Source organism: Microplitis demolitor, chromosome 3 (genome assembly GCF_026212275.2).
Source record: "Microplitis demolitor isolate Queensland-Clemson2020A chromosome 3, iyMicDemo2.1a, whole genome shotgun sequence".
NCBI lineage: Eukaryota > Metazoa > Arthropoda > Insecta > Hymenoptera > Braconidae > Microplitis > Microplitis demolitor.
In genome coordinates, this window is record NC_068547.1 from 10,577,865 (window position 1) to 10,598,844 (window position 20,980).

General features: G+C 30.6%; 1 protein-coding gene across 1 annotated transcript in view; it reads right to left on the bottom strand.

Annotated features, from left to right (window-relative positions):
• The window catches only part of LOC103575310 (uncharacterized), a 117,607-nt gene that overhangs the window by 60,417 nt on the left and 36,210 nt on the right, over positions 1-20,980 (bottom strand). The window contains exon 3 of the mRNA XM_008555040.2: positions 18,455-18,632. Coding sequence (XP_008553262.1) covers positions 18,455-18,632 — 178 coding nt within the window. The remainder of the gene's footprint in view (positions 1-18,454; positions 18,633-20,980) is intronic.

The window sequence follows — 20,980 nt, forward strand, 5'->3', positions numbered from 1 at the left end:
TTAATGTCCTGTTTCCGGAGCGGGAAGATCGGGACAGTCCTATTTGGACTATACCCGATGACGAGTGCCCGCTTTTCTCGGCAGCTGAACTACGCCGGGTTGCAAGAGGTCTCAAGGGAGGCAGGGCCTCGGGCCCCGACGGTATCTCCGTGGAGGTCTATAAGGCTCTTGTACCCCAGCATGAAGAAATGCAACTGAGTACTTACAACTCGTGTATTTCGGTTGGAGTTTTTCCTTAGGGTTAGTCCTGTTAGACAAGGGAAAGGGTCCGCCCTACAATCCTCCGTCCTACAGGCCACTTTGCATGCAGGACGTTGCAGGAAAAATTTTCGAGTCGTTAATTCAAAATCGATTGAGAATTGAAGTGGCGAATGCCGGTGGCTTAGCGGAAAACCAACATGGTTTTCGGCTTGGTCGCTGAATAATCAGTGCTATTTATGAAGCGCTTTCATTTGCCAAAAGAGCTTGGACGGGAAACCATCGGTCCCGTCCAGTATGCATTATGATGACATTCGATTTCAAGAATGCATTTAATTCGGCACGATGGCCAGACATACTCACAGCCCAGAGGTGGTTTCCGAGTCCTTTCCGGGCTCTCGTCGCGGATCAATCCGTCGCTTTTATTGATAGTTATGTGAGTAACTGAACAGTAATTTAAGTCTTCAATAGTTAAATATTTCCAATTCGTACAAGTAATAAAATCGCTATCAACTTTGTACGCATGTAACGATAAAATCACTATTACCCTCGCAGATTTGAATCACGGTGGAAACACCGTGGAAGTATGAACACAGTGGATCCACCGTGGTTACACGGTGGGTTTGTTCCATTTTACCACCGTGTATACACAGTGTATCCACTGTGACTGCTCTGTGTATCCACCGTGATTCCACGGTGGCTTTACCACCGTGTATACATCGTGTTCCCACTGTGATTACGCGAAGTATCTACCGTAATTCCACGGCGACTTTGTGCAATTTCACCACCGTGGTTCTACGGTGTATCCACTGCCTAATCACAGTGGTAACAATTGGTGTAATACCGTACGATGGACGGTGTGGCTCAATAAGTTATAGATCAAATTGAACGGAATATAGTATAGTGCCAGATAGCTCAACTGGTAGAGCACTCGGCGCGATACCGACATGGTCTGGGTTCGATTCCCAGTTCGGGCTATTTATATTTTACTCAATTTATCTATAAATTGTCTTATTGAGGAGGTTTGCATGTTTTAGGTTTCCACTATATTAAATTGGTGTAATACCGTACGATGGACGGTGTAGCTCAATAAGTTATAGATCAAATTGAACAGAATATAGTATAGTGCCGGATAGCTCAACTAGTAGAGCACTCGGCGCGATACCGATATGGTCTGGGTTCGATTCCTAGTTCGGGCTATTTATATTTTACTCAATTTATCTATAAATTGTCTTATTGAGAAGGTTTGCATGTTTTAGGTTTCCACTATATTAAATTGGTAATTGGTTTCCACTATACCAATTAACACCGTGTACACACGGTGGTAAAGCCACCGTGGAATCACGGTAGACACACTGCGTAATTACAGTGGTAAAATGGAACAACCCCACGGTGTTTCCACCGTGATTCAAATCTGCGAGGGTATTTATTTGTAAGTTTTTATTATAACAAATTTTTTATTTTTTTGTTGTAATGTAAAATTTGCAAAATCTTATATAAAATTTTGCGAAACATTGAATAATTCTACAAAATCGTATGAAATTCAATCGATTGAAAAATTGCAATACTACACTTTACAATCTTAATATCAAAAAATTTCAAACTGTCGTCACATTTTCTATTTCATTCTCAATGATATTTCCGGTATATCATCTAAAAAAAAAAAGTTACTTCTGTTATGCTCACGCTAATATTTTAATCTAAAACGTCTGAAATTTATTATCGACTTAATCGATTACTTTGGCCCCAAAAATGTTCGATATTTAGTTGATATTTTTACACATTTTTGAAAATTCATTCTATGATTGTTTCATTTTAATAAATAGATGATAAGAACACTATGATTCAGAAATTACATCAGCATTGCATAAAATACTGACTTGTCACTGATGTAAAGATATGATTTAAGAGTGACATCCATATTTCGTATAACCGTGACTTTGCTACTGACATGAATGTATGATTTTAAAATTACGTCATTATGATATACAATAATGACTTTATTACTACGTAACAATGTGATGTAAATTTCATGTCAAGCGTACGTAATACATAAGTCATAACTGTGACGTCATGCAAGAGTCATGCTTACATCAATATGATGTCAAGCTTTTACATCATATTAAAGTCATGTAGAACATCAGATTGGCATTAAATTCATATAATATGTCGTGACATTTCTACACTGATAGAAGAATTTATAAAATGTTAATAAATTCATTTGTTTGGATGCAATAATTCTATTTATTAAGTACAAATTAATATTTGTTAACATTTAATAAATATTTCTCTGGAATAAAAGTATATTTATTAACAGTTAATAAATATGCATTAGTAATTAACAAATATTTATTAACAGTTAATAAATTACTTTTGGAGTGAATGTGTCTTTTTTACGGTGCGCCGTGAAGATCATTCATAAACAAATAACGCTATTACCCTTCTTAACAAAGATATGATACTAAATACTGAACATAAACACATATTTTTTTGTCGAATTTTAAATAAAAAAGTTTAAAGTGGCCCATAAAGTTTTTTAAAAATTGATTGAAATGAATGTGTTGGTAAATTCATGAGATCTAGGTGAACTATATCTAATGTTAATGAGTCAGCACAATCAAACGAATAAGATTAAAGTCTTCATACATATCGGAAACCTTTGAACTTATTAATATAAAAATAATTATCATTTTAGTTGAATAGTTTTTCTTATTTTTCTGTAGAGCATGATATAACTGATTTAGATACTCCGAAAGAATCATAGAAAATAATAGAGATGAAATGAAATTTATGTTACATCAAGCAGAGTTCATGTTTTTTCTCGTCGTGACTTAAATTAAGATATATTTATGTAAATATTAATTTACCATCATACATATTATATGTTTTGTATATTTGTTGTTAAAAAAAAAAATTAAAAAATTTTAATGAAACGAATATTATTTATAAATATTTTTAATCATTTTAATTTATGTTACCCTAATAATTTTCACCGCAAAAAAAAATGTAATTTATGACAACTATTTTTTTATGATTCATTCCATTTTCTCTATTTTTCCTATAAGGAAACTATAAATCTATCTCATCTAATTAAATGTTATTATTTATTGAAGTTCTGAGGTTACAAAAAGTGTCAAAGTAAAGCTTTTATGCTTACTTTTTATTTAACTTTCTTAATAAATGATGATGAATAAATCACATTTAATAAATGATTTATTAACTGTTAATAAATATTTATTAAATCATCTCATGTTGAAAAATCATTTAATAACAGTTAATAAGGCTTATTAAATATTAAAAAATCCTTCTATCAGTGCATGACCTACGTATGACGTTAAATTAACGTCATGTGTTCTCTGGGTATAGTATTTAGTATTTGATTTTCCAACTAAATAAGAATACTTTTCATAGAATGGTTCAAGTACTAAGTACATTTATACTGAGATTCAAAGTTGTATTTAAGCACTAGACCATTGGTATTTCTGACAAAAAATAATTAAAAACTCCGAGAGTATTTTTCAGAATGACTATAAAAGTTAAGCCAATAATCAATTAAAACAATTTAACTTTTTAACTCTAAAAGAACTTTTTATTTAAAATTTTACAATAATGTTATATTTTTATCATTTATTTTGCTTTAATTAAGTTGATTTTATATAATTATATTCATTTCACCTTGGTTTTATTCATTTATTGTTTTAATACTTTTTTCTTTCAAAACGTAAGAAATTTGGCGTTAGCTTTTTCTGTAACTCTTTCTTCAAATTTAGTATTTGATAAAAAATTCTATTGCGGTAAGTCAGTCATTTTGAACGATGAAATAATCTCTCGATAGACGCTGAAGATGGTGTTGGAGTATAAAATTTTATAACAACATCACGAATTAAAGGGTATGAGTTCAATACGGTCATATCAGTGTTAACGTCTTTTAAGTAATTTACTACACGGAAAAAAATTCTAGTTAAATTTACGGTGCTGACATCGTAATTTGTCCTATTGATTATTGTAGTGGTGTACTAGACTTTTAAAATCGCAATTTATAGTTTTTCATTCATTTTTATCAATCGTAAAAAGTAGTTTCTATCAAAATTCCATTAAAAAAAAAAAAAAAAAAAAAAAACAAGTATTAATCATAACCCATTTTCGTTATAGGCTTTCAATAGCGCATATCGATGCGTGGGACGTGTATGTTATATGACAAAAATGATATATAATAGACGCATCAGTTTTACTATAAACTTCGATTGTTCTACTATATAGATATTTTATGAGTAAGCTATATTTTCTACACTCAATGCTCGCGAGCTCAATAGTCTCCCTGATTGAACAAAACGATTTGTGACGATTAAAATTGCTTTAATCGTTTTGAATTGTCATAAATCATTATAAATCGTCAATTGATGATTAAAAACGATTAAATTTTTCAAATGAAGATTAACGACGATTCATGACGATTTTAAATTTTAGTCGTTTTTAATCGTAAAATAATAAATCGTCTTTTGACGATCTAGGACGATTAAATCTGAAAATCTATGACGATTATGACGATAATTATATATATATATATATATATATATATATATATATATATATATATATATATATATATATATATATATATTATTCCAATATTTGAAATAACTTTGTGGTTAAAAACTATATTAGGATATTATATTTATAAAGTAAGAAAAAGTTATACTCGACTATATAAGTATAATCGCAAAAATAATACAATAATTAAAAAAAAGTCTGAAAGATGAGCATTAGGTTCATGAAATATAACCAATAAATAAATTGTTGAAATGATCAAATTTGCCAGTTATATGGATTTAACAACATTACAATCGCTAAGTTTCAAAATTGTAATTCAACTATTTTTCGTCTAATTTGTGACTCTATTCCAAACAATAGCTATATCATTTATTAAGGAGAACGAAAGTTTATGATTAATTTTCTGTTAGAAAAACTATTTATTTTTTTAGCACGAAGGGATTGAAAACAAAGTATGAGAAGGGTCAAGTACATCCAAAAAAAAGCCATTAATATCACAAGTTACACAATTAGACAGAAATTCCAACGTCAATTTCTCATTAGAGATATTATTATTTAAATGTTATTTTTTGTCCATTAAATATATTTTTACGAATTTTCAGAATGTATCTTTCAATTATCAATAAAAAATATTCTGGCATTGAATGTTTCACAACAACTTTAAACTAAATTTTGTTCAATTTCTTATTGAAAATCACTCAAAAAATCTGGAAAACTGTTGAACCTGCGAACGAGACTCAAAACTTCCTGCTATTTTTGAGCTTCTTAGGCTCAAAATCATTATTATGAATCCATTTTCAAGCTTGAAAATACTCTTCAGTACAGTTATTTTTTTGAGCTCTTTGAGCATAAAATAAGTTTTGTCTGCCTTGAATTACGAAAATTCAATAAAATTAAAAATACCCCAAGAAACGAAAAAGAATCGGATCGGATTGAGAGTTAAAAGTTTCAACTCAAAATTACACAATTCTAGATTGAAGTATAAATTTTTTAATGCGTTTTAATCCGACAGTTTTTTTTTTCAATCCGTCTCAATTCTTTTTTTCAAATTCGGGTTCGGAAACTTCAATCCGATCGTATTCGACGACTGGTATTTATTCGTATCAATCCGTTATTTCGGATAGAACATTTTAATTTTCTATCCGAACCAATCTGATTCAATTCAATAATTATTTTTCATTTGCGCTAATATGTTTATTCATCCTGAGTGGGCCATTCCCCGCCGTGATTTGTCTTAAAAAATCATGGTGCCCGAAAAAGCTCGAAGATTAGAGATCACTTAGTGATGGTAAAGGGCAAGTTAGTGACGATGGCATGTCTGAAATCTTAGTGATTATAAGTAGAAAGCCGTTTTAGGGTATTGAGGAGGAGTTGAGTCACACTACTTATTACGAAGCAACCTGTCAATCAATACAGAAAATTTGTACCACGGGAGGCCTTTCCAAGCTTCTTTATTTCCTGGGGCGGCAGTAGTGTTTGGCCCGAGAGAGTTACGAACTCGTGGTGACTTGCTGGTGAGGCACCCACACACACAAAAGGACATTTGTCTTGATCATCGATCCTAGGGTAGGGTAATATTGAGCTCATGCTCAATATTTCGCTGTTATTATACTATGGTGGAGGATAGGGGTGTTATGAAATGCGTATATATCCACAAAAAAAAATAAAAAAAAAATTAAATACCGAATTTTTGATTTGATTATTACCGCGCGAACGCATTACAAATTCAGAAACACGAATCGATAGCAGTAAGTGATGGAAAAATCCTGGGCGTCTGCTGGGTTCGAACGCGGCTCCTCTTGGCTGGTAGTCCTGAACGTTGATCACTGGTCCACATCACAGAAGTTCAAGTCTTGTGCTTAATTGATGTATTTAGAATGAAATGCCAGTAAAGACAGAGTTCATAAGTTTTCGTGATGGATTTATACAAAATTTAAAAAAACTTCGTGAAGTTATATGAAATTTTATAAAAACATTATTTGTCGGCCTCGATGATAATTATAAAAAATTATATAAAAATTTATTAAGTTACTTCAAATTTTTTAATTTTTTGTTGTGATGTGAAATTTAAAAAATCTTATATAAAATTTTGCGAAACATTAAATAATTTCACTTTGGCTCCAAAAATGTTCGACATTTAGTTGTAATATTTACACATTTACACATTTTTGAAAATTAATTCTATGATTGTTTTATTTTAATAAATAAATGATAAAAACACTATCACTTAGAAATTACATCAGCATTGCATAAAATACTGACTTGTCATTGATGTAAAGATATGATTTAAGAGTGACATCCATATTACGTATAACCGTGACTTTGCTACTCACATAAATGTATGATTGTAAAATTACGTCATTATGATATACAATAATGACTATATTACTACGTAACAATGTAATGTAAATTTGATGTCAAGCGTACGTAACACAAAAGTCATAACTGTAACGTCATACAAGAGTTATGCTTACATCAATATGATGTAAACTTTTTACATCATATTAAAGTCATGTAGAACGTCAGATTGACTTTAAATTTACATAAGATGCCGTGACATTTCTATGACCTACGTATGACGTCAAAACAAGGTCATGTGTTCACTGGATACGTCATTCATACCGCACAGAATAAAACCAGTCAATTTCACTCGAAATATTATTGCCAGAATAAATACGACGGCTTACTCAAAGTACTTCAAAGTCACGAGTACTGACGAACGTTTTAAAACAAGGCGGCAATCACCCGCCATTTTGAACACGTTTGATTTTCACAATAATCAACAAATACTTTAATTTTTTTAATACAATGCCAGAGCATTGAATCCTCGCATAAATTAATTTACTAATACAATATTCCAATTGATAAAATTTACAAGACTCTAAATGCTCTGGATTCAAGCTCAAAGAGAAAGATGCCTACCAATTTAATCTTGCTGTATATCAGCCTCCATGATCATCCTGAATCAGGAACGTTAGTTAACGTAGGTCAAATCTTATTTACGTAAACATATCTATTACAAGATAAACGACATATAATTCATCAATCGCGTACCAACTAACGAAGTACAATTTAATAAAATAATTTCAATTTAAGCGAAACAATTTTTTAATACGATAAACACGGAAATGGGCACACGCTCCGTCGTCGTCCAAGCCGGAATCATCGGTTTCTTCTCGTTCCGTCTTTTACATCCATGTCGGCGATAGCGTTGCAGTCGACTCTCGGAGATGCGTGGATCAATTATCAATTAGATATACCGTCGACAATTGGGTGTTAGGCTCGTATAACAGTTAACAAGCCCTCTGAGCTGCTTCAAGTCACATCTGCTCCAGCAATACTGACTTCTTGTATCTGATAGTGGAAGTGATGATCCATTCATGGTTAAATGCGTTTTTTTCGCCTATATCATTGCTGTAATCGTTAATACGGCTTACTACATCCCTATTAGGGCCCTTGCAAGAACTAGATTGAATAATTGACAAATTTATTGGTTTTTAAAAACAAATTATATTGTAGTTTAATTATTGTAAATTCAGAATGAACTCAGATGGATATTAAAGTAGTGGACTGTATTTGATAACTCTGGTGCTGGTAAACACTCAGTAGACTGGATTACTCGTGGCTGAGGTGGTGGTAACAGAGCGAACGTGTTCTGATTTCATCGGCGTTGGGTGATGATGAACTGGAATCAAGCCTGAATGGCCCGATGACTGGTAGTTCTGGTTGGTGATGGTTTCGCTGTGCCAGACAAAATGTTCTCGTGGTTGAGGATCTTGCTATATCAAGCGAGACGCAGTAGGCAGCTGACGTACGTTGTTGGTTGTAACTTGACAAAGTCAAGCAACTGCTGGCGTGATCAGGCGATCTTAGAAATGGCTTAGGATTTTGAGTCTTGCGCTAAAGACTCATAAATTTCCACCAAGTGTCTGCTAAGGCATCTGACAAATCACAAGGTAGTGCCCCGGCCGCAGGTGAACCAGGATAACACTCAGAGGAAGACCTCGTGACAGACTGAGAGAGGTCAGATGCAGACAAGCCTACTTCTTATCTAGCCGATCCACCATAACCGCTGACGGGTCACCAGGCGATATCCCGGTCGCAGAGAACCAGGGACCGTTCTGAGTAAAGCCGAGAAGGTAAAGTAAGGAGAGAATACCCGAAAGGATTTCCCAGAGTAGATATGGTCCTCTATAACCACTAACGAATCACAAGGAGGTATCCCGGTCACCGAGAACCAGGGATCAGATCACGAAGGCCTTGTGAGAACAGTTGAAGGTCAGTCATTATAGTGTGACCCAGTGAGAATATCAAAGTGTTGACACGATACTAGAGAGACTAGTAATTGAATCTATTTACATACCAAAGGTAACCCAGGTTATGATTTACTTAGATCTGAGCTTTATGATTAAGAGCTGGTAGCCTGAGACAAGCCGAACTGGATATTACGCTCACACCAAAGCGGGATTGTGCGATGCAGCTTGTTTATAGTCGAGAACTGTTTCTTGCTCAGGATGCAGCGTACTTGATTCTTGATTGTTGCTTGAAGAAAGAGAGAGAGAGAGAGAGAGATAGAGAGATCACAGGTGGCCCTTTGCCGTGGATAATTACTGATAAAATACTGTGAAACTAAGTATTAATCAAGACTGAGCTATTGCTGATTTCACTCTATTGAGTAAAGAATTAGTTGAACTGTTGCTTATTGACTTGTATGAAGCAAGTTATGGAAGTTAACAAGACCGGAAACACTCGATGTGCTCGGTGTAAAAGGGCAGAGACAACTGACTATTTTTGCCTGGGATTTCGGGTATTCGGTTTATACAATAAACTGGAAAGAACAACCGAGACTCTTCGAAAACGTTCTAGAAGGTTTTTTGACTCAAATAAGTAGAATATTATATTGAGAAACATTCTCTTAAAATTGTTCTATGGAAAACCTATGTGAAAAAAATACCATTCGGCAGCCAAAATGGAAGGTAAATTTTCCAATTAATCTATATAAAATGTTTCATACATACATATCTTGTGATACATGTTAGTGTATAGTCATGATATGAAATTAGGCTCGTTTTCTAAGAGTGAGAGTAAAAGAGACAACGACTATTTTCGATAGAGAACTTCAGATAGTTGATTTGACAAAACATTCTATAGGTAATGTACCAAACTAACTTTCATGTAAACAAAGTATAGAAAATTTAATTAGTATGAGATCATAATTGTATAACAGGGCTATGCTGTTACTCTGGTCGTCCTTAATTTACCTTCTTAAGGGCGCCACTGGAAGTGATAACGGCCTCCCAGAACCGGATCTTAGATCGTCAGGGTCGGTGTAAAATTTAATTGCAAGAGAAGGATGAGGAAGGATAACTTATAAATGATTTAATTCTCCGATTAACACTTTAAACCTTTTTATTTTTCCAATAACCTTTTTAACCTTTTTTTGACCTTTATAACTTTTCTTATGACCTTTTATAACTTCATTTTATACCTTTTATAAACCTTATAATCTTATATAGACCTTATAACAATAAACCTTATAACATTAAACCTTATAACATTAATTGACCTTATAACCTTAATTGACCTTATAACCTTTATTTATTTACCCACAATAATATCCTTAATCTACTAATTTATTTATTACCCGCAATAATATCTTTAATAAAATCAGCCAAATACCTTCGGCGGTTCCACACACTCACACACACAATTGTTAAAAATCGCTTAACCTTCGCGATACTTAATGACTAAATTTTTCACTAAAATTAGCCAACTACCTTTGGCATTTCCACACACTCACACACACAATAGTTAAAAATCGCTTAACCTTCGCGATACTTAATTACTAATATTTTCCATTAGAATTCTCATTTATTTCACTCACACACTCACTCTGTCCCTGGACTTATTTTACACACACTTAATTTAAATTAATTTTCCCGCAATAAATAAATTAATTAATTTAGAAAATTATATAGTTATTAATTAATTTATTATTGATTTTCCTTTTTATCACTTTGTTATCACTTATTTTTACTTCAATAATATCACGACTTTTACTCAGTAATTTAGTGACGCGTTTCTTAATTTTTTTCATACTCGAAGTCCCGCCATCACAATTGTTTCGTTTCCTACACGCGTTCTTTCAGGCACTTTTATCATCACTATAACCATTCTTATTTTATTAATACCTTTTCTTTAGTCATTTCCTCTATTTAATTAATTATTATTTCATTAATTACTTAGTTTTCCTATTTAATTTTCCGACGACTTTGACCGCAGACCTTTCTTATCTTTCCGAGACAATTTTATTTGATTTTATTTATTTTATTAATTTTTACTCATAATTAATTAATAATTGACTAGCGGCTATGACTAGATGCGAAAGTTCCGGTGCGCGAGTTACTCGACCTACCTGGAAACTTCTAGAATAATTCCGGCCCCCAGCCTGGAATTATTTTACTGACGCAATGGCTCCGGCTACCTGCCTGGAGTTAATTAATTTCTTATTTTCATATAATTACGTCCGAGTTTAATTTATGAAATTTTATTTAAGGAATTATTTATTTAAACTACGAGCAATAATTTCCGAATGTTAAGACACGACGCTACCGGATGTATACTACCTATTTAATAAAATTTTCCAGCTTACCGCCTGGAATAAATTTTATAAATACTTCTACAGTTAAAATTCTCCGGATCCTTTCCTCGTCGTCTTTGTCCGGGTCTCGTCTTATTAATCGTCCTCGTAAAATTTTGTTGGTCTTATTGTGGTTCCGTCTCTCTCTCTCTCTATACTCTCCTCTCTCTCTCTCTCTCTCCTTCAACCTGTTATAATCAGACGCAATCAGTAATATTTATAAAAATACCGGCTACCTGCCTGGTATTTGTTAATAAAAATTAAGAATATCATCGCTTGGTTCCACAGTAAACTCAAGCTAATAATTAATTAATTACCTGTTATAATTAAATTAACGGCGTCTGTTATGGCGTTGGTTACGGCGTGACTTAGTCGTTTTCTCCCACGTCTCAATGGTTCGGATGTCCAGACGGTTAATGCCCGATTCTCGTTCTGGTCCCCGTTTATAATTGCTCGCGCACACTTGACTATGGTTGTCCTTCTTTCTCTCCTACTTAACTCTAAGTGGGGTCGACGGTGGAGCAAGTGAAATTTCCATTTCCGGACGACTAGTCGCTACCTACCCGGAATACCCTGAGTGGTAATGTCACATGACCGACAGTACACATAATACATTTTATTTTGAATTTAATTGAACGCGGTAAATATGAATTTACCCCGTTACAATTGTGATCGCTATTACGATGGCAAGACCAGTTATAATTATAGGACGTACAGGTACGATATTGAAACATTATAAATAATAAAAGAAATACTTTTAGAATATAAAATAGCTGTAAAATTTACTGGTTACTTTGTTCACAATAAAATACAAGTGACACTCACCGATGAACAAAAATCATCGTCATTGGCTCAGGGTGTTCTCTAAATATGAATTACTGAAAATAAGTGAATATTCACTAATTCCAAGTGCAAACCAAATCACAAATTTCAAAAAGTGGTTCGGTTGGCACTCAGAATTAGTGAATATTTACTTATCCCACTTATTCATGTTTAAAAAGTGGTGGATTGAGAAGAGAATAGGCACTTAAATTTATTTCAAATAAAGTGTCGGGCAAAGTTACAGGTAATTTATTATGTTGTACCAAAACAAAATAAAGCAGTTAAATCGTGAAATAAATAATGTCAAAATAAATAAGTAACCTAATTGCACTAAATTAACAATAACTAGTCGACAAGTACATTTTCAGGCAGAGTTCGGCTAATTACACGGAGAAAACGAGTCTCGAAAATATAGTAATAATTACAATATTTTAGTAAAATATACTAACAGAAATGAATAAATACATTTCATTTTGTAATTATTCCAAAACGTTTAGTAAAATTTACAGTTCAGTAATTATTACAATATGCAGATTTTGAAAAATTCCTATACGTAATAGATTTTTTACTATCATGATTGAATTTTTTTTAAACAGAGTTGTAAATTTTATTACATTAAATTTTAATAAATACAATACAACGGAAAGTATATTTTACAAAGCAATATAGTAAATATTACATTTCTGAGATTTGATAAATTATTGAACGGAATATAAATTTTGCTATTCATGAAATAAAATTTACTACGTGTATTATGAATTTTATTATGCGCATAAGAAATACTACTACATCCCTCGCAGTTTTGCGAATGCCGTAAAAATGCCGTAAATTTTCGGCATTTGTGCACATGCCGTAAATTTACTGTAATAATTGGGTGTTAATATGGTTATATTGGCCAGTTTTTTTCCTGGAGTTATGCCATATACTTACTGCACTTATGCTGTAGAGTTACCAGATTACTACAGTAATATTACTATAAAAATGCCGAACTTTTACCGAAAAAATGCTGTAAAAAAACTGCAACAACACCGAACTTTTACCAAAAAAATGCTGTATAAAAACTATAATACGATAATGTTATAATAATTAAATCGTTGTTTTTGTGATAATAATACCGTCAGTATCCTGCAATTTCGCCAGATTTACGCTGATAAAATAGAAAATTGTAAAAAAATATGGTTTTATTTTTTGTTCGCTTCTGCATTTAAAATCATCGAAAATGTGCAAAATGTAATATTTTTTATTTTATTTTATTGGTTCACACAATTCTTACTCAAACAAAAACATGTAAGTGAAAATAACTATCTGTGAAAATTGATGTTTTCAACTTTCTTAAGTTTGTTTGTATGCATCTGAATACAATTAGTAACACATTTCAAGTAAGTGCTTTGGCATAATAGCTACCAGATCAGACTTTGAACAAATAGGTCTCGGGATCGAGTCCACGAGTTAACGGGTGTTTTTATTTATTTTTTTTTTTTCATGACAGTTATTTAATATATAACTTTATAAAGTTCTATATAATTATATAAAATTATATATAACTGAATAAAATTTTATATAATTATATATAAATTTTTTTACGGGTAGAACGATTTGATGCTGCAAAAATGCCGAAAATATACTATAAATATGCTGTATAATTACTGTTTTAATTCTGTGAAAATACCGTATTTTTTCTGTTTTATTACCGTAAATATTAGAAATTTATTTCGTAAATTTTTGGTAATAATGCGATAAAAAAACTGGCTAAAATAACTCGAGTAATACCATATTTATACAGTATTTATACCGTATAATTCCGGTATTATTTCGGTATTTCCAAAACCGCGAGGGATAGTATACAAAAATTACTAAACGTTTAGTAATTTTGTACTATGTTGAAACCATATCGTTGTAACCCGGCATGCGCTCCACTCAGTTCTGCCTAAACGGCTTTGGAATAGTGTGTACTGCTAACCTGTCTTCAGGAAGCATAACCTATAAAATTGTATAGTGATTATTTGAGTGAAGGTGAAATATATATGCATGTGCTTGTGATTAAGAAAAGTGAAAATGGAACTACCGGTTATAGACGCTCCTTTGGTTTATATTTAATATAAATTTGGTTTATATATAATATAAGTTATTATTATTTACTTTTTAATATTTATTATATTATTATATATAATCATAATTAATGTCTTTTCCTACAAATACACAACATATTGTACTATGACAATAACTTTTTAAATTAAATTTTTTGTTATAACAATAATAGCAAATTGAATCATTTATTTATCCTTTATAGACTCACTGAATTTTTTATGATGAATAATTTTTAAATTAGATAAATAGTTACAAATCTAGTTAACACTAAATTGTCAACTAGTGTACAGTCAACTATGCTCGAATCAATGATTTCAAATTAATTAATTATACTTTAAAAATGTAATTGTTTATAAATCTTTATAATAGTCACATATATATATTTGTTTATAAGTATGAAAAGATTCATGTATTAAGATAAAAAAATGCATTATGCATTTATTAACAATTCGTATAAATATATTATTTTTTACAATCAGTTAATTTTAATTCTTACTTTTCAAATTACGGAAGCTTATTGTAATTATTAATTGCAATTATTCCTAAGCAGGTTTTGTACTATTCCACATTTGGGATGTATATTTTACTAAACAGTATAGTAAATATTCCAAAATTCGTACTTTCAAAATTACTAAACCACTTACAATTATTACTAATGAGGTTTTATACTATTTCATATTTGAGATGTATATTTTACTAAGCAGTATAGTAAATATTCCTTTATTCGTATTGTAAAAATTACTAACCACGATAAGTAAAATATACTAATGTGATTAATAATATTTCCTATATTTTCAATAGCGGTTCAACATTACAATCTAAATATAGTAATTTTTACCCATATTTTTTAGTAAAAATTACTATATTTTTTTCTCCGTGTACTCGATATAATTCAAGACAAAAAGTGAAGACTTGATATAATTGAAATCAGTTAATAATTTTAGTTATTGACAACAAAGAAAATCATAAATTCGTAATTTCTCAATATTTAATGCAGTAAAAATAAGTATGACAAGATTACTAGTAGTAATCGGCCTCGGTATTGATTAGTGTCGACTTGACGTCAATTCAGTTGACAACGGATACGGTCGGTAACGCGGCGCTCTTGTTATGCGTACAAATCAACTATCGTCAATTCTTCAGACTGTCATATCTCAGGTTCGACAAAATGGCGGTCGGTATTTATTTAGCTCGGTCGTACCAGAAAACGTTATGACGAATATTTAATTTCTTGATTTTACAAAAAATGAATGAACAATAAATTTTACACAATAAATATGAAGGAATTACTTATGTCATAAGTACGGATCTAAAATTATTACGGACTTAAATTTAATAATCAATAATAATTTAATAGTTTAATGATGAAGCTTAATGTACACAAATATTCTAACCTTGAAACTTATGAACAAAAATATACAAATACTGATATCATCAATAACAGACAAAAAATTTGCCGGGATACAAACAATATCAAATTGAATTTTGAAATAAGGCATTTGAAAATTGATGCTAATGGAAGTATAGTCCACGATTACCATGGTAACATCGTAAATTTAAGTGGAATTGTCTTTCCGTGTATTTCTGATTTTTTTTCCAGATGTTTCATGTATTATCTCACTCGTTTAATTCAAAGCTCTCGTGACTCTTTTTATCGATCATTACTATAAATTTTTGAAAAAAAAACAAAAAAAAATTAATTTATCAAGCATAATCCCTATCAAACCTTTAAAAAACAATCATCATTAATTATTGTTAATTTTTTGAATTCTCAGAGGTTAATACAAAATATCACTTTATTCCAGCTCGAAGGGCTCGAAAACAAAAATGAATTTGATGGTATTGTTAAGCTCAAAAACTCGAACATGTATTGATAACAACAATGTTTTTGAGCTCAAGGAGGTGGAAAACAGTAGGAGGCTTTTGGGCTGGCTCGCAGGGTTGACTGTTTTTAAGAGAAAAATAAAAATATCGATTTTTATTAGAGCACCCTAACATACATATATAATAATATAGCACAATATAATGTTGTGATTTTAAAAATTGTTTCCTTAGTTATAAATTTGAAGATAATCCAGAATTAATAAAAAAATATTAAAACTCGTTTATAAATATTCAAACTTCAATTGTAGGTATAATTATTGTTAGTAATTACTAAAGTAATCTCTGAATAATTCATTTGGGGAAACTATAGAATAAATACTTAATCACCCAAGTATTAAATATATAAACAAGGTGCACTTTATTATTTATAAATATTCATTTTGTTTCAACTACAATTCATATTTTATTAGATGATCATTTATCTTTATTTTTCTTACCCTCTCGACACAAAGGGATTCGAGACACAAAAAGCCTCTGAAAATGTAACAATAGATCCATAGTTTTTTATTTTTTGGTTTCATTTTTCTCGAGATGAACAAATTTCACAGTAAAAAATTCCACATAATTTTTTTATTTTAAAAATTGCTTTAAAAAATAATACTTCCATTTAATATCTTAACCTGATAAACTTTATTAGAGAAATTTTACTTTAATGAAAAAAAAATTATTCATGCTTAAGAATACATTTTGAAAATTATTTTTTAATCCTGAACATGGTCGAGAGAGAATATCAACAGATTACAGCAGAGTAATGGAGCAGAAACGAGGTAATATTTCTGATTAAATCTTGGTACTTGGTAAATATTCTCTATTATCTTCATCAGTCTCACAAAGTTCATAATATTTCATATAAAAATCTTAAAAGGAAAAAAATATTAAAAATCAGACGTTTAAAGTCAAGTATATAAAATATGCTAGTATTTTGAAATATTGTCAGATAAATATAACTCTTTTTTAAATTATATTCATAAAGTCTAGATTATAATTGTTAAAATTAATCTACTCACAGACAGTAAATATTATTAAATATTTATATATTTTATTTATATACTACTAAATATTATCAACTGAATTTAAATTTCAAATGCGAAATTTACATTTTTGAACCGTTCAATAAAGAAACTGTCATGTGTAAGTCATCATGAATGCTTAATAAAATTTAGAATTTATATAAAATTTGTATTCTCTAGAGTGAAGACTAAATCATTCGACAAGAAAAAAAGTAGAGAATATAAAAGATAAACTTACAAAAACAATATAGACACTTTAGTTTTCTTACAAAAAATAATACTGAATATAATAAATTAAAATACATATTGAGAATAAAACCATAGTTACCTAGAAAGATATATCTCTTACATCTAAAGAAATGGCATATGATTCTAACCCTGTGTCACTCGCCTTGGGGGATCAGTTGACATGATTATTTTATGGCTGTCACACACGCACGATTCAATATTGAGTAGTGTGAAAATATATAAGAGAATTAAACTTTTTTTCTTCCCTCTAGCTCTTTCACAATCACCTAACTTTGACAATACACACATAGAGATATAAGAACATCCAAGTGTTCGTCGTAATGTTAAGTTTTTCTACTTGCTTCGATCACTTATTTCACTAGTATAGATTCAATCCTTAGGAAACATCTTTTATTGAACGGAAAGAAATTAAATTTTATCTATAAATCAATTTATTTTTAAAAATTAATTTTTGTATGTCCTTCACAACATAGAACAAAAAAATAATATCGGGCTGAAGTGTTCGGATGCAGCTGCCCAACACATTGTGTAGGGTATATAAGCAACATTCAGAAACATTTATGAATCTCTTGTCAACATGCCCGGTGCTGGGTAAAAAAGCATATATTCTGCGTCATAGTGCTACTCTGCGTGTACTTTATTACTACCTTCAACAGACGCACGGTATCGATAAGGTACCATATTAAAAAAAAATAATAATGATACATACGGAAATTCAAATATTTATCTATTAAAGAATTTCAATATACGTCACTACTACTTTATACTGAAGTATATACCTCAATTTAAGTGTAAATTGAAAACCGATGAGACTATATTTGTCCTGACGAAAGCGAAGATTTCATGATTATATCAAAGTAAAGTTTGATGTTTGATCGATATCGTACGTAAAAGATAAAAATAAGCAAAGTAATAAAAAATATCAAATATCTTACGGCTGATGGATCAAGAGATAGAGATTTGAGGGGCTTAAAGCTATATAGTAAAAGGGATTTGTGGTGAAATTACTTACCTGCTACTATTGACCGACGTGTTGCTTCTACTACGCCGAGAGATAATGGAATCTCCACGATTCACAACACCTTTATGCGTAATACTGAATGCCCTGAGCCTATATAAATCATCACCAGCACGTGGGTTATACGCTTTTTCTGGTAAACTATGTACGCGAGGTCGAATATGATCAGGAACTATAAACATAAAAATTATTTAACAATTAAATTCATGTTTATATTATCTTATACTTATCGAACAGTATAAAGTTATAGTTTTTATTTATTCATTTAATGCAATCATATTATTAATGATATAAAAATATATCATCTTTTATTATATTCTCATATTATAGCTAATTGACTTTGAAACATTTGTGAAACAACGTTTCTCACTCCATAACTAGCCGACTTTACGGGAGTAGTTTTAAGTCAGCCACGGTCAAATGTAAATTGCCCAGAGTAATTGCATATTTAACCAATGTTGTAATTTTATCACTTTTTACCTAATTTGTTTGACAGAAATGCACAATACAATTATCGGAATAAAGTACATTACATAAATTGCTAAATCAATACAAGGAAATAAAAATGGTGCCTCTCTCAAACACAATGTTCTAACAAAACAATGCAATACGAGTACTACATACATAAATAGCACTGACAACTTAACTTATGTTAATTTTTGGTGACAGTAGTTAGTATTACCACACGTGTGGTTGACGTTATTTCAAGTTGCTGTTTGCGTTTCTTCACTTAAACTCGTGATAACTTCAATTACAGCTCCTGTAGTATCAGTTGTAATTGTTTTATGTGATTCCAGGAAAAAATAATCAGACCTGATCAGACATGAAAAATGACCGGGTATGATCAGACCTGATTATGTCCATGTCCATCCAGGTAAAAAAAAAAATTATATATGAAAAATGGCCCTATATAATTATATTCAATTATGTATAACTATACACAACTATCTAAAATAATTTCTATAAAAAAAAGCAATTCGGGCGAGTACATGAATAGAATCGTGAACCTCGCGTTCGAGAGATTGACCCGCTACCCGTTTACTTAAACGATTGATTTGGAAAGATAGTTACTCATGAACTTCAAGCAATGTACATCTTATACATTTTTTATATCTTATAGATTTTTAGTCATCAAAATTTTGTATGCAATTTATTAATTATCATTATCAATTATTGATATATAGTTGTATAGAATTATATTTAAATACATGAAATCGCAAAAACGATTGTATAAAATTATACAAGTGATTTGTTTTGAAAGACAACAAATAACATAAAAAAAAAAAAAAAAAAACGCAGTAGTGATGGGTATGTTATAGTATTCAATTTATAAAATTATTTTAGCCATCATCGAAAACCTACTGTAGGGTAAATTCATCTATAATTATCGCTATGTAACTAAGTTTCTTAAATTTAATCCAATGTATCATCGGGCTGAATCATACATGAACAAGCATGGTCATGCATGATCAGGTCTGAAAAATTTAACGCTTTAGACATGTTCATGCATGACCATGAACGATCAGGCCTGAACGTATTTAACGCTTTAGACATGATCATGTCTTTTCATGTTTAGTCCGAATTGACTGTGCGTGATCAGATCTGAAGTACTGAACGCTTCAGACATGACATCAGATATGAACAGGAAAATTGTGGATTATCTGCACCTTGTCCGTAACGACAGGTGAGCCTTGCCTTGTATTGTACTCTGACATCATTCGAAAAGTATTTCATTAACCCATTATCTACCTAGTATTCGAGTTTTCGAATACTGAGTTAGACATTTTTTTAGCTACTATAATTATTAATTTATAGATAATCATTATCATTGTCTTATTATTTCAAGTTTGTACTTTTAGAAAATAACTTGTATAATTATTTGATAATTACACGTTAATTGGTAAATAAATTGTTATCAAGTCTCTTTTATAGAGGTATTTACAAAAATTTATTTATGATAATGAAAAATTTTTTTGATGTTTATTCATAATTGAAATTTATTCTAAAAAGAGTAAAGTTTTATTATTAATAATTACTTTTTATCGAGGACACATTTTTAATTTTCTAAGAAAACGTAAAAGTACATGTTCGATTTTTCGAACATTGGTCACTTCACAGCATTTTTATTTTCTGCGCTCTTGGAGACTAACCTCGAAATATAATATAAACAAACATGGGTTAGCTTGGATATCTGTAAATTTTTCGTTATAAGTTAATTAATATAAGTTAATCACTATTAAATAGTGATATTTAATTTTAAAGAAAAAATTTGTTAAGTTTTTTCATGTATATTACATAATATTTATTATTGTAATCTGTAATTTTAATGTAATTCAAAAAATTATCTCAGTAAGTTTATGAAATATTTTTATATATTTATTTTCAAAAGTTATGCTAACATTGTTGCTTATAAAATTATTATTGATCAATTTTCAGTAAAATATGGCACGATGGAGGAATTGGTCAAAAAAATTGACAATTGGGATGATGACAATGATGAAATTGACGCTGTCATGGTTT